General features: G+C 50.0%; 1 protein-coding gene across 1 annotated transcript in view; it reads right to left on the minus strand.

The window, feature by feature from the left end:
- Window positions 1–12,502, minus strand: part of DSCAML1 (DS cell adhesion molecule like 1) — a 230,128-nt gene that overhangs the window by 21,990 nt on the left and 195,636 nt on the right. The window contains exons 19-22 of the mRNA XM_054998622.1: window positions 8,171–8,324; window positions 7,965–8,082; window positions 7,647–7,810; window positions 6,343–6,441 (exon numbers count right to left, since the gene is read on the minus strand). Coding sequence (XP_054854597.1) covers window positions 6,343–6,441; window positions 7,647–7,810; window positions 7,965–8,082; window positions 8,171–8,324 — 535 coding nt within the window. The remainder of the gene's footprint in view (window positions 1–6,342; window positions 6,442–7,646; window positions 7,811–7,964; window positions 8,083–8,170; window positions 8,325–12,502) is intronic.

The raw sequence follows: 12,502 nt of genomic DNA on the forward strand, positions 1-12,502 counted from the left end.
GGAAAACTCAGCATGGGTTCTGTAAGGGAAGATCTTGTCTCACCAATCTGTTAGAGTTCTTTGAGGGAGTGAACAAACAAGTGGACAAGGGAGACCCGATAGATATTGTTTATCTTGACTTCCAGAAAGCTTTTGACAAAGTTCCTCATCAAAGGCTCCTAAGTAAGCTCAGTAGCTATGGGATAAAGGGCCAAGTCCTCTTGTGGATCGAAAACTGGCTAATTAATAGGAAACAGAGAGTGAGTATAAACGGGCACTTCTCACAGTGGAGGGTGGTGAGCAGTGGGGTGCCACAGGGGTCGGTATTGGGTCCAATGCTTTTTAACTTGTTTATTAATGATTTGGAATTGGGATTAAGCAGTGAAGTGGCTAAATTTGCAGATGACACGAAATTGTTCAGGGTGGTGAAAGCCAGAGAGGATTGTGAGGCACTCCAAAGGGATCTGTTGAGGCTAGAAGAGTGGGCATCCATGTGGCAAATGAGGTTCAATGTAGCCAAGTGCAAAGTAATGCACATTGGAACCAAAAATCCAAAATATAAATACAAGTTGATGGGGTCTGAACTGGCAGAGACTGACCAAGAGAGAGATCTTGGAGTCATGATAGATAACTCACTAAAAACGTCAGCACAGTGTGCGACTGCCATAAAAAAAGCTAATGCTATGCTAGGGGTTATTAGGAAAGGGATTGAAAACAAATCAGCCGGTATCATAATGCCTCTGTATAAATCGATGGTGAGGCCTCATTTGGAGTACTGTGTACAGTTCTGGTCGCCACACCTTAAAAAAGATATCATAGCACTGGAAAAAGTACAGAGAAGGGCAACTAAAATGATTAAAGGGTTGGAACACTTTCCCTATGAGGAAAGATTGAGGCGCTTGGGGCTCTTTAGCCTGGAGAAAAGACGACTGAGGGGAGACATGATAGAGGTTTACAGGATAATGCACGGGTTAGAGAAGGTAGAGAAAGATGTGTTTTTCTCCCTTTCTCACAATACAAGAACTCGTGGGCACTCTATGAAATTATTGAGCAGTCGGGTTAGAACAGATAGAAGAAAATACTACTTTACACAAAGGGTGATAAACACATGGAATTCGTTGCCACAGGAGGTGGTGGCAGCTACAAGCATTGCCAGCTTCAAGAGGGGACTGGACAAATATATGGAGCAGAGGTCCATCAGTGGCTATTAGCCACAGGAGATAGATGGTATTCTCTTTGTGGGGAGGTGGTGCTCTGTTGTCTTGGTGCTGGAAGGAAGGCAGTGGGAGGGCTTCTGGTGTCCTGGCCTCACTGACAGTCCTTTAGATGGCACTGGATTTCTAGCCACTGTGTGTGACAGAATGTTGGACTGGATGGGCCACTGGCCTGATCCAACATGGCTTTGCTTATGTTCTTATGTTGTTCTTAAGCTCTATGTTTTCTTGTTGAAATAACTTTGCTTGCTGCTGCTGCAGCTGCTGTTGTTTTTTTGCTGGGTGTGGGATTGAGAACAGTTATTTTTTGTTCATGATAATGAGGGGGGAGGCTGCTTCAGCCACTAAGCTCTGCTTTCCATTTCCATTTCATTTTTAAATGGTGAGGTGGTATCTATTGAAGAAAAGGACAGTTCCTAAAATAGCAGCCTGGGTGCTGCCTCTCTAAAGCCATAAGAAAGCCCATCTGCATTAACAAGATTGAGGGAGGGGAATGCAGATCAGGGGCCTTTTTAAACTTTCCTTTTGGCCTGTGTGCAGCCCAGAGAGAACATTGGCAACGAATGTGCTCTCTGTACATGTTCATGCTCTTCATTTTGCTGTTACCTAAAATGGTATGGTACAGTTTCAAAAGGGCAACCAACTAGCTAATGCTTAGAGAAAAAATGGAAAAATATAGCTGAGTAACACTTTCAAAACTACAACAAATGTATTGCTATAGGATTTGGGGATTCTTTTGGTAGATAGATATTGTGTGTCTTCTTCAAATGTGTGATTTTCTATGTTTGCTGAAGTGGATGCTGAACCAATTCCGTTTATAAGTTAATTAACAGCAAGCCTGCTAAGCATTCTTTTTAAAATGTCTACACTTTAAAGAGTTGGTTAAGTAACCAGTAGGTGTGTATTGACAATTGTTCACCACCTAGGCAGCCACAGCTAACATGAACTGGTTTCAAGCATATAACAGTGTTATTGCGCTGTGGCTTTCTTTGCGTGGTGGTGGTTTGGATAAAAACTATAAAATACTTTGACAAATTTGAAATGCTATTACAAAAAGGTAGAAACTGCTGGGATTCTGACGATGACCAAGACTCTTTATTTTATTTCAAAATAAAATAATAAAGTGTGTTGTGTGTGTGTGTGTGTGTGATGCCACTGGCTCCTCCCCATGATGTCACGGACCTAGCATAGCAACACCTTTTGTCCAGCCGGCAAATTGGGACGTCTACGTCCTTGGATCCAGGCCCAAAGGAAATCCCCAGTAAATGGGGGCAGTTTTCTTTTCAACAGAAATGACAGCCACAGGTGGAGAGTCTAGCCTCCTCTCCCTTTGAAGCTCACTCAGCTCCAAGACATTCTGATGAACCCGGGTGGGGTGGGGTGGGGTGGGGGTGGTATGCCCATGCCCTTGCGCAGGCATTAATGCACCCCAGTGCTCAGATGCCTAACATTAGCCACTGCATAGAACAGGAGCTTGAGAAGCCAGTCCTGGCAAAAAAAGCCACAGGCCCAGCCACGGCAGGAGCAACTAACCTGGCTGCCAACTGCTTCGATGCAACTCACAAGGGCCAGTGGATGGCTTGTGCTCTTTGCTTTGGTGATAAAACAGAGTGGGGTGGGGGGCATCAAACAGCTTGGAGCCTGCATGTGGGCAAGGAGATACAGCACAGGGAGAGGCTAAAGCTGAAATTGTGTTCACTCTTCTGTTAAGCCATTCATTTTGAAGAGCTTGGCCATGTTTGTTGCGAACTCGAAACTCATCTGGACACATGGGACAGAAACACTCAAGAGATTCTCCCAGGACTGCAACCATTTTCACTCCATCAACCTGAGCATGGACCAATGTAAGGGATACATTTTCTGGACACCAGCCATGCAATGGGCACCTGCTTACCACCTGATATTGAAAACCCACCCACTGCCGTTCATGCCTACATGCTCCCAACAGAAAGCAGTCCTCTACGGTCTACAGTCAGACACTCCATCACAACTGCGTCTGCTCCCATCCTTTGGACAGGGGCAGGAGATGTAACGGGCATTCTTAGGATTACAATCCTCCTTCCCCCTGCAACTCAGTAAAGAAAGAGGGACAAAGCCAGATCGGTCCCCTGAAACGTCCTGCTATGACTCAAGCACAAGGGCAGCAGGGATAGAACGCCACTCGTCCGTCATGTGCAGCTCCCAAACACTGCCTCTGTGAGTTGCAGCCTCTCCAGGTTAAGAATGTTTCTCTCTCCAAGGTCTTGGGAGGCAGGCCTGTCTTTCCTCACTTGCCAACAGCCACCCAGCCTAAAACAGCTGCCCTCCATCACTGGTTGGCACAGCATGGCCAACCAGGCACCTCAGGGCCCAGCTGGGTGGCTCCAGACACAAGGTGTGCTCCTACGTGGCTGGCCTGGCTCCTCAGGTCTGGAGGGAGGCGTTTCTCCCCAGGAAGAAGGTGCCAGATTGCAGCCCAGGCCTTTTCAGGGGAAGCTCCTCGCAGGAGTATCTGGTACAACTGCCCAGAGTTCCACTTTAGTTTTGTTCCACACGTGTTCACGGAGGAAGCAAGGGTCAGGTGGTGGGTGGGATGGAGAAGATGCACCGCTGAGGAAGAGGCACTGTGTTGGTGCCGGACGGTTCAGATGGCCTGCCTTTGCGCTGCTCTGAGTTTCCCTTGATAAGCATCCCAGAGGCTGATGCTGATGCTGATGAGATATGCTGTTCCAGCTCTGGGGGGTCAGCCCCCCCTCCCCAACTCGTTCCTTTGCCATCTGTACAGACGGTCTCCTGGCAACACTCACTTCTCTCCAGGAGATGGCATCGTTTGCCCTCCAAAGGCAGAAGCTGAGCCCCCATTAGCAGTACGGCGCTCCGCCTGCCTGCTCCCCGCACAGCTATCGAGCTTCTGGTTTGGGTGACAGGAGACTCTGCACGATTCGACTCCCATTACAAGGGAACTAAAGAAGCCGCTGGAGTGACTCGCCAGAGGAGCATGGAATGACTGCCATGCTTTTAATGAATTGCAAGGTGACAGCCCCATCCCCTGGCTGTGGAGCACTCGGGAGAGGAGAGGAGAGAGACAGGACACCAGGGAACTCCCCCACCCCCCCACCCCCCAGGCAGTCCTGGTCAGAGCCCTCATCACAGGAAGGCACGGGCTCCACTGACCACCCGCAGCACAAAGCAAGGCACACCCCTGATCCTCGCAGGACGGACAAACCTGGGCCCAGAGGCCAGGCATGGAAACTGGGGAGGGGCCATTGCTCAGGGGCCAAGCGCCTGCTGTCACCCAGAAGGAGGTCCCAGGGTCAGCTCCGGGTCAGAGGCTCGAGAGAGCAGGGGGTGTAAAAGACCCCCCTGGAGAGCCACTACCAGCCAGAGTCGGCAACACTGACCTTGATGGACCCAGGGCCTGATCCAGTCGAAGACAGTTTCAGGTGCTCAGATATGTTCCCACCCACCCCCATCCCTTCAGTACATCCGCCGAGGACTTTAAGAAATCTCATGGTCTCCTGCAGCCCATGGAATCCATTATGCTGTCTCGCCTCTCTTTTCCCCCAGTTTCCCCACTTCTGAAACCGTCTACTCCACTGAGCAATCTCCCCAGACCCTCAGGGCCTCTTGCTTGGCTTTTCTCAGCGGAGTCAGAATCCATAGCCCTAAGGCCAATGGCAATTTTTCTCTCCCTCCTCTTCCGGTTTCCACCATTCCAAGTAAGAGCCATTCCAGAGATTGGACCCCTTGCGCACCTAGGCAGAAAGAGGCCCCCAACCACGGATAAGGGATGGGGTACTTGCCAAAATCTACCATGTCCCAGACAAAGGAATTCAGGTGTGAACTTCCTCGACTCATTCAGGAGCCATGGCTGCTGTGGACAGGATGCGGGGGGGGGGGGGACGCCTCAATCGCACCTGCAGGCAGGATACAGGAGCACCTGTGTTCATGCTAGGGAAATGAGTTTACTTAACCACACTAGGGGCCTCTCTTTAAATCTCCTTGCCTGGTTCCTTCACCTGTTTGGGCTTGGCCAAATGCATTGCTTTCATTTTTGCTAAGAGCATGCAGAGTTTCATGTCCATTGGAACAGATACTGCTCCACCACGCTGCCTGTGCAAGCAAATCCACAGTTCTGCACTCCTGTGTCTCTGTATAACTTCCCACCACTTTGCACTGATTTTTAGGCAAATTTCCAGTCACTGCGACCCTCATTTGGGGGCAAGCTTTTTATCACTTTTGAACAATTATCTTCTATGCCAGTTGCCACAACTGCACGTTTTGTTTTTTGTTTTGAATGAAGTCATTTAATAAAAGTTTTAAAAATTCTGCCAAGGTGTTGACATGTCTCAGATCCACATGTGATGCAGTTTTGTCCCTACAATCAAAGCCACGTTGCTAGAAAAAAACAGGGTGGGGGGTGGGAGAAGACCTCTGGCTTCGTCCAGGTTAATAGCTTCCCTAATTAATGTGGAAGGTGGTAGTGGTTACCATACCCAGTCTGTTCTAGGACTAAACAGGAACAGACAGGAGGGGAGGGAAAGTTGGTGAAGGGGCAGAAGTGTGTCTGTCACCCCCCCCAAGACCTCTCAGCCCACTCCCTCCCACTCCCATTACACATACACACACCCCTCCCTCCAATGAATGTTGTCGATGGTCAGCTTTTCTTTCTCTCAAAACGATTCTGTGCTGAGCAAGAGAAATATTGGAAGTGCTGGGACATTCCACCTCCCCGCTAGCTGTGATCCCATAAAGCGAGTGGGTGGCCAGAGAGTGGCTACTTCTCCTTCTGGTGAGGACCGTCCTCTTTCACTCGGGCCACATAAGGATTGGCACAGGGGAGGGAATGAGGTGACTCTACAATGTTACTGGAGTGGGGGGGGGGGGTGTCTGCCAACCAGGAAGTAAGGCAAGGAAAAAGCTGGTGGGTGGGTGGGGGGGGGCACTGGCTGGCTGCATAATCCCGAGGAAGGATTCCAGCTTGGCTGGCAGGATGGAGGAGAACCCTGTTTTGCTCTTCCTGAGATTCTGCCGGCTTTTAGGAAGCTCAAGGTGGAGCCCACCATCGCAGGGGTGTTCCTCAGCTGTGCCTGGGCTGGGCACACAGGTGAGGGGACAGGCTGTACCCTAGACAGGCTGACCCTCGCCCTCGAACAACGGCTGCCCTTACCTCGGATGGAGCTGCCGCCATTGTCTCCAGGGATCCATGCCAAGGTGATGGAGGATGCTGAAGTTTTCGATACGGTCAGCCGGGGCTGGTCTGGAGGGACTGGACAGAAACAGGTGCTGTGTGAGTCAGGTGTGGCCTTGCACTTCCAAATTCATGTTGAGCATTTTATTTCATTTATTGAAGCACAGAGTTCCAGACATTATAGTCTCCAGCATAATAACATACATGTTACCAAAAGACAAGAAATACTTGCCCATAAACCTTAGAAATAGCCACATTCCAGGACAAAGGGGGGTGGGATTGACCAGTGTTAACATGGGTATATTAACCTGCACAACCAGAGACTTCTGCGAAGTTATGGCACCTGCAGGGCCCTATCCGTGTATGACACAGTTATCCACTGCACATTAAAACTGAAGAGTTATCCATCGAAGATTAATACTGAAGAAGGCAGGCCCTGGGCTTTCATACAATTACCAATACAGGAGGGGTTCCAAATACACTGGACGCTACTGAGGGGCACACCCCCGGAACCCAAAAATCACAATAAATATGTTTAAACACTAGTGAATCGTTATCAAAATGTGCTATACAAATCACACTACATGCAATACTTCATATACATATTCCAATATGTATATGAAGTATGTAGTGTGATTTGTATAGCACATTTTGATAACGATTCACTAAATAGTGTTTAAACATATTTATTGTGATTTTTTGGGTTCCGGGGGTGTGCCCCTCAGTAGCATCCTGGGCTTTCATAGCCTTCAGTGTTGATGTGGTGGTTGAAAAGGGGGCTGAGTGAATGCTAAAAGGAGGAGATGGGAAAAGAAGAAGGGCGGCATCCAAGGTGTTCCACTGCAGCTCTCAGCCCAGAAATAAAGTGAGTTGTTAACATTCCATAGGAAACGTGCAGTTGCCATATAAGAGTGGCGATACTTGGCCCTGTAGGGTAGCACCTCCCACCCCTGGCCTGCTTTAGAGGGCCAAAATGAGGCTTAAGAAGTGTTCAGCAGTGGGCTGACCCACAGAATGTGGGCAGTGAAGAAAAGAGGAGATGGCTGCCCTGGCAAAATCAGCGACCAACAGTAGAAAGAGCAAAGGGGAAATCTCTACTCCAGCTGGAAGCCAAGGGAAAGGACAGCGGCACAGCACCGTCCCCCTTGCCCTGCCCACTGACTCCGGCTGGCCTTGAGTTCAGCAGCCCTTTCTGAGGGCAGCCAAGAGGAGGAAGGCAGCGGCTGCCGAGGGGCCAAGCCCTCAAGACCAGAAGCAGAGCAAGCTCCTTCATGGCACCTCACCTTGCACCAGCAAGTTGACAATGATGGTGTCAAAGCCCCACGTGTTGGTGGCCGTGCAGGTGTAATAGCCAGAATCTTCAGCCTTCACCGAGCGCAGAACCAGTGTGCCATTGGCCTGGATTTGCCGATGCCCATCCACAGTCACTGGAATGGCAGAATCCTCACTGCAAAGGAAGGGGAAGCATCGCTGCGCCTGAGAGAGGGTCTGGCCTCAGCCCGGTATCACCTCGCCCGTGGTCTTCAGGAGTAGCCTGGCTGCGCCACGGACAAAGCTCTTCTCAGGACCTTGCCCCTATCCTCCTCTGGAAGCACGCTTACCTGTCCTTGGTCCATTTCACAGCTGGGGCAGGCTCCCCCACTGAATTGCAGGGCAGGCGCACGTCTTTCATCCACGGAGTAGTGACTGTGCCTCCAAATGAAATTATCTTGGCAGGAGCTGCAAGCGGAGAGAGGAGAGATAAGGAAGGGTCCGCAGTCCTTTGTGGCCCAGCCCAGCCCTGAGCTCTCTGCCTTCTGTGCCAAACCTTTTCCAGCAGGCTCAATGGTAACCTTCTCGCTGATGTTGCCACGCCCTGCTGAGGTGACAGCAGCAACCCACAGTAGGTACTGCTGCCCACGGTTCAGGTGTGCAATACGATAGTACAGCTGCTCAGGGCTTGTTTCGTATTCGCTGGGTGCCTAGGAAGGAAGGCCGGAGGGCAGGCTGCTCACGGGAGGAATGGGGGGGGGGGCGGAAGGCCGAAGCTGCATCCGCCCCGCCCCCCCTGCCCCCCCCCCCATGCTGCAGGGAAGAAGCACCACCATCTTTTTTTAAGGCGGAAGTGATAATTTGAAAACATGGCATGACTTTGACATGAGTACAGTTTTACATTTATTAACATTTTTCAGCTCCCTCATCCAAACTTTTCTATGAATAGCTTGGATTCAACAAACCAAAGGACTTGTAAGCTTTCATGAAGTGTCTTTTCCATGATAGATTTTGCAGTTTGCAAGAAACTGGAGCTGGGTTTTGAGTTTGGGGAGTAAAAATCTTAGCTTAGCACATTTTCCTCACTATTTAGGGATGGGAAAGATTCTGCTTTTTCAGTGTGATGCAGCAGTTAGAGTAGCACTGTTCAAAAGTTACAGTAAACACAAGTATGTGCAGTAATTATCATATTACATTCAGCATAGCCGAACGTGAGACTGAAATCTCACGTTTTCCAAAGAAGCTGTGAACGGCTGGTCTTTCTCTGCAGAAGATCTGCTCAGAACTCAGTCAAACTGCACGGCTAGATTACTATAAAGCAATTTTCCCGGCCCTAATAAATGGGATGTTTTGCTACAGTTACTTCAATGCTTGCAATTTAGACCCTGGTCTCTGCAGCACTTTGTGGTATCATATTCATAACAAGAAAGCCTCTTTCCTGCAGAGCACCACAGAGTCCTGTATTGCCTCAGATGCTTCATAAGACTGATGCAAAACCTCTGGGGGAGTTCTGAAGTCAGGCGCCACCATTGTGCTGATGACCCCCAACCATACGTCTCTCTCCAAGTCACCCGAGGCTGCGGTCTCAACTGTAATCCAGGGTCTGCCAACCACAGTCCAGTGGTTCAAGGAGAACACACTGAAGACGAATCCAGAGAGGATGTGAGTGATATGGGTTAGCAAGGCCGGAGTTCTGGAGGGCAGAGCCGTCAAAAGTATAATTTTAAAGGGTATAGTTATCTGGCTGCCCAGTTAAGAATTTGGGAGTGCTGTCTGAGCCTGCTGTTCTGAAGAAGAAATAGGTTGATGCATCCTCTTCTTCCCCTGATGTACCCCCACCCCAGTCCCAAAAGGTCTACAGCTGGATCTGCCAATAATCTACCTGGGCCATGTACCTTGGGGGAATGGGAGACCAACAGCAGCTCCCACCCCACCCCAGGCCTCCAAGTCCCAGCCTCAGGGTGTGATCGCTGTACCTGGATGCTTTTGCTGAGGCTCTTGGGCCCAGGCGAGCAGTGGCAGCAGCAGCAGCAGCAGCACCCTACAGCAGCTGACCACAGCCCTCTCAGACTTCACGGTTCATGTAAAAAAACCAGACATTGCTTCCAGGCAAGAGAGGGAACGGTGGCACAGCCAGAGCGCCTTCAGGGGCATGGCTGCAACTAAGGTTGCCGCCAACCAGGAGAAATTTTTTTCTGCCCTTTCAACAGTGACTGAATGTCCCCTTGCAACATGGGGGTTCTCCCCCCACTGCTGACTCCTGCAATGCGCTTCCAAAGCATTCGTGATTTCTAGATTTAAAAGACTACCATCCCACACGCCAGGTGAGGGAGCTTTGCATTCTTCAAAGGAGGCTTTCCCTCCCAAACTATAGGCCTCTTCATGGCGAGAAGTGAAGTTCCCTTTTTCAGCAGGGCAGCCAATGCACAGAACGGCGCAAGATCACAGCTGCAGCCACTCCAGGACTCTTCAGAGCACACACCCAGAGGAGCTGCTGGAGAAACTAGCCGAGGTGGTTGTGCTGCTCGGGGGTTTCCTCTCCAAAACAAGGCGACAGGGCTACCAATCTGCTGAATGTACGCAACCCGAACTGCGTGCGTATCAGTCACTGTTTGCACTGGGGTGTCCACATGGCAAAGACCTAACAGGTGAGAGCTCCTTCGAGGAAGTGCAAGGAGATTGGGGGTGCTGTACAAGGGCTTGTAGTGGGGAGAGGGGGAGAGAGAGAACATTCACACAAGTGCACACACAAAAGCCTGGGTCAGATGCATAACAGTGATTCATTATATGCCCCAGGCCCCTGGGAAGGAGACACAGCGCAACGGCAGCCCCCGTCCTTGCCGCAGAAGGTCTCTGGTTAGTTTCTATCGGGAGAAAATTGGGGGATCTCAGCCAGCTGAATCAGACTTGGATTGTGCAGGGTTGGGCCAGAGGCACGAGGCAAAGGGCTCTTGGCCCTCTTGAGCAGCGCCAGCTGAACCAGAACCAGCCAGAATGTCCTTGGGGCTCATCTCTCTCTCTGCTCTGGACGGCCCAGGCTGGCCTTTTCTCAGCAGATGCTCAGCAGGGTCAGTCCTGGTTAGTTCTTGGATGAGAGACCATCAAGGAAGTCCAGTGTTGTTACGCAGAGGGCAGGCAATGGCAAACCACCTCTGTTGCTCTCTTGCCTTGAAAGCCCTAGCAGGGGTCGCCATAAGTCAGCTGTGACTTGATGGCACTTTAATACATGCACACAATCTCTAATAAACCATCTCTGGTATCAAGTTTGGGAAAGACCATACAGCGCCCCTATTGGCCACGGTCAACATCACAGGGAGAGAAGGAGCAGTCATCCATTCCATGATAAAGAAGGCTGCACAGATGCCTCCAGTCCCCTCTTCTGTGTAAATTTTGGATCTCAGAATGCGGAAGAATTTTTACGCACTCATTCACCTGCAGGAATAGATACTACTATGTGCACACCATGTGTCAAAAGTCTTGTTCCAGTGGGGTTTGGTTGATACATTCATAATAACAATGCGTATGCCTGTCTTGCGTACATAAAATTTAAATATACCCCAAATTTAAATATGCAAGCATAAATATTACATTGCATACATAATTTTCAAGCCAAATGACAGCTTTGACAAGATGCCAAGAAAACAATATCAGATCCCAGTGGTTTTACCAGCTGCTTTGATGAAAGGATTATGTTGCCCGGGAAACCGTGGGCTCAGCCACTGAAATGAAGCTGAGCCTGCCTCTCGTCCACCTTCTCTCTCCCTCTCCAGGCCAGGACAGGATGCGTCCACGGCCCAGGATCAAGAGTCTTTGGGGGGGGGGGGCAATAACTTTCTAATATAATAATAACAATAACAATAATAATAAATGTCCTTCCCTTTTCTCTTGAGACAGCCACAGACAGCATCCACACATCTAATGTCTTCAATTACTGCTTTATCTACTGTTCAGGAAATTTCAAAATGGTACACAACCAAAGACATCAAATAAAATCACTGGGAAACACCAAGGGCTGTTGGCTGGGTCTGGAGCATGGCCAGAGAAGGTAGGATCTGGCCTTCTCCTAGGCAGAGAAAGGGGGGAGGGGGAGAGACCAGCTTAGTTAGTATTTTAGTCCCCTTCACTGGGGGAGGGGCTGTGAGGCCAATTGCGGAAAAGGCTCTTTGGCAGGAGGGTGAAAATATCGACAAAGTGCCTGGCATCGGACCAGCCCTCTAGGCAGTCGGAGTCTCTTATCCCCACACCCCCGCCAGGGCAGGAATATCTGACAGAGGCTTTGGAAACAATTCATCCTCTTCCAAACAGGCAATGGTCCCAGACCAGGTAATTCCAAAGAGGGAAAACCGCCTCAAATGGATATGTCAGGGCACAAGAATACTCTCAACATGAGAGTATTACTGGGAGGACAGGAATTCAGAAAGTTTTGCTCTGTACAACAATGAATCAGCAGCACTCCTGGGGAATCCCACACCACTGCTCGCCCCAAAATGACAACCGGGAGAGAGCTACAGCAGCTGAACCCAAAGGAAGCCGCCAGGGCCAATGCCTTTGTTCATGGAAGTCACTCCGACCATCCAGGGCCGAACACGCCTCTTCCTGGGCCCCTCCCTCCCTCCTCCCAAGCTCACATTGTTGGGCCATGCGGCTGAGGCCTGAGCCAGGGCCAGTGGTGGAATTTCATGCTCTTTGGGACCAGGAGCTTTGAGGACACCTCCTGAGAGCTTTTCATTTGAAGTAGCAGCTTGGATGATAGGCAAGGCTACACCTGAAGTGACTTTAGGGCGGGATTTCAGAATGTGTTTGTTTTCGAGAGAAGGATGCAGTTCGTTTCTTCTATCATAAACTCACCTGGAGCCACCAAGAGGAGGGTAGCAGAGGTCGCTGAATA

This window comes from Eublepharis macularius, chromosome 14 (genome assembly GCF_028583425.1).
Source record: "Eublepharis macularius isolate TG4126 chromosome 14, MPM_Emac_v1.0, whole genome shotgun sequence".
NCBI classification, from domain to species: Eukaryota; Metazoa; Chordata; class Lepidosauria; order Squamata; family Eublepharidae; genus Eublepharis; species Eublepharis macularius.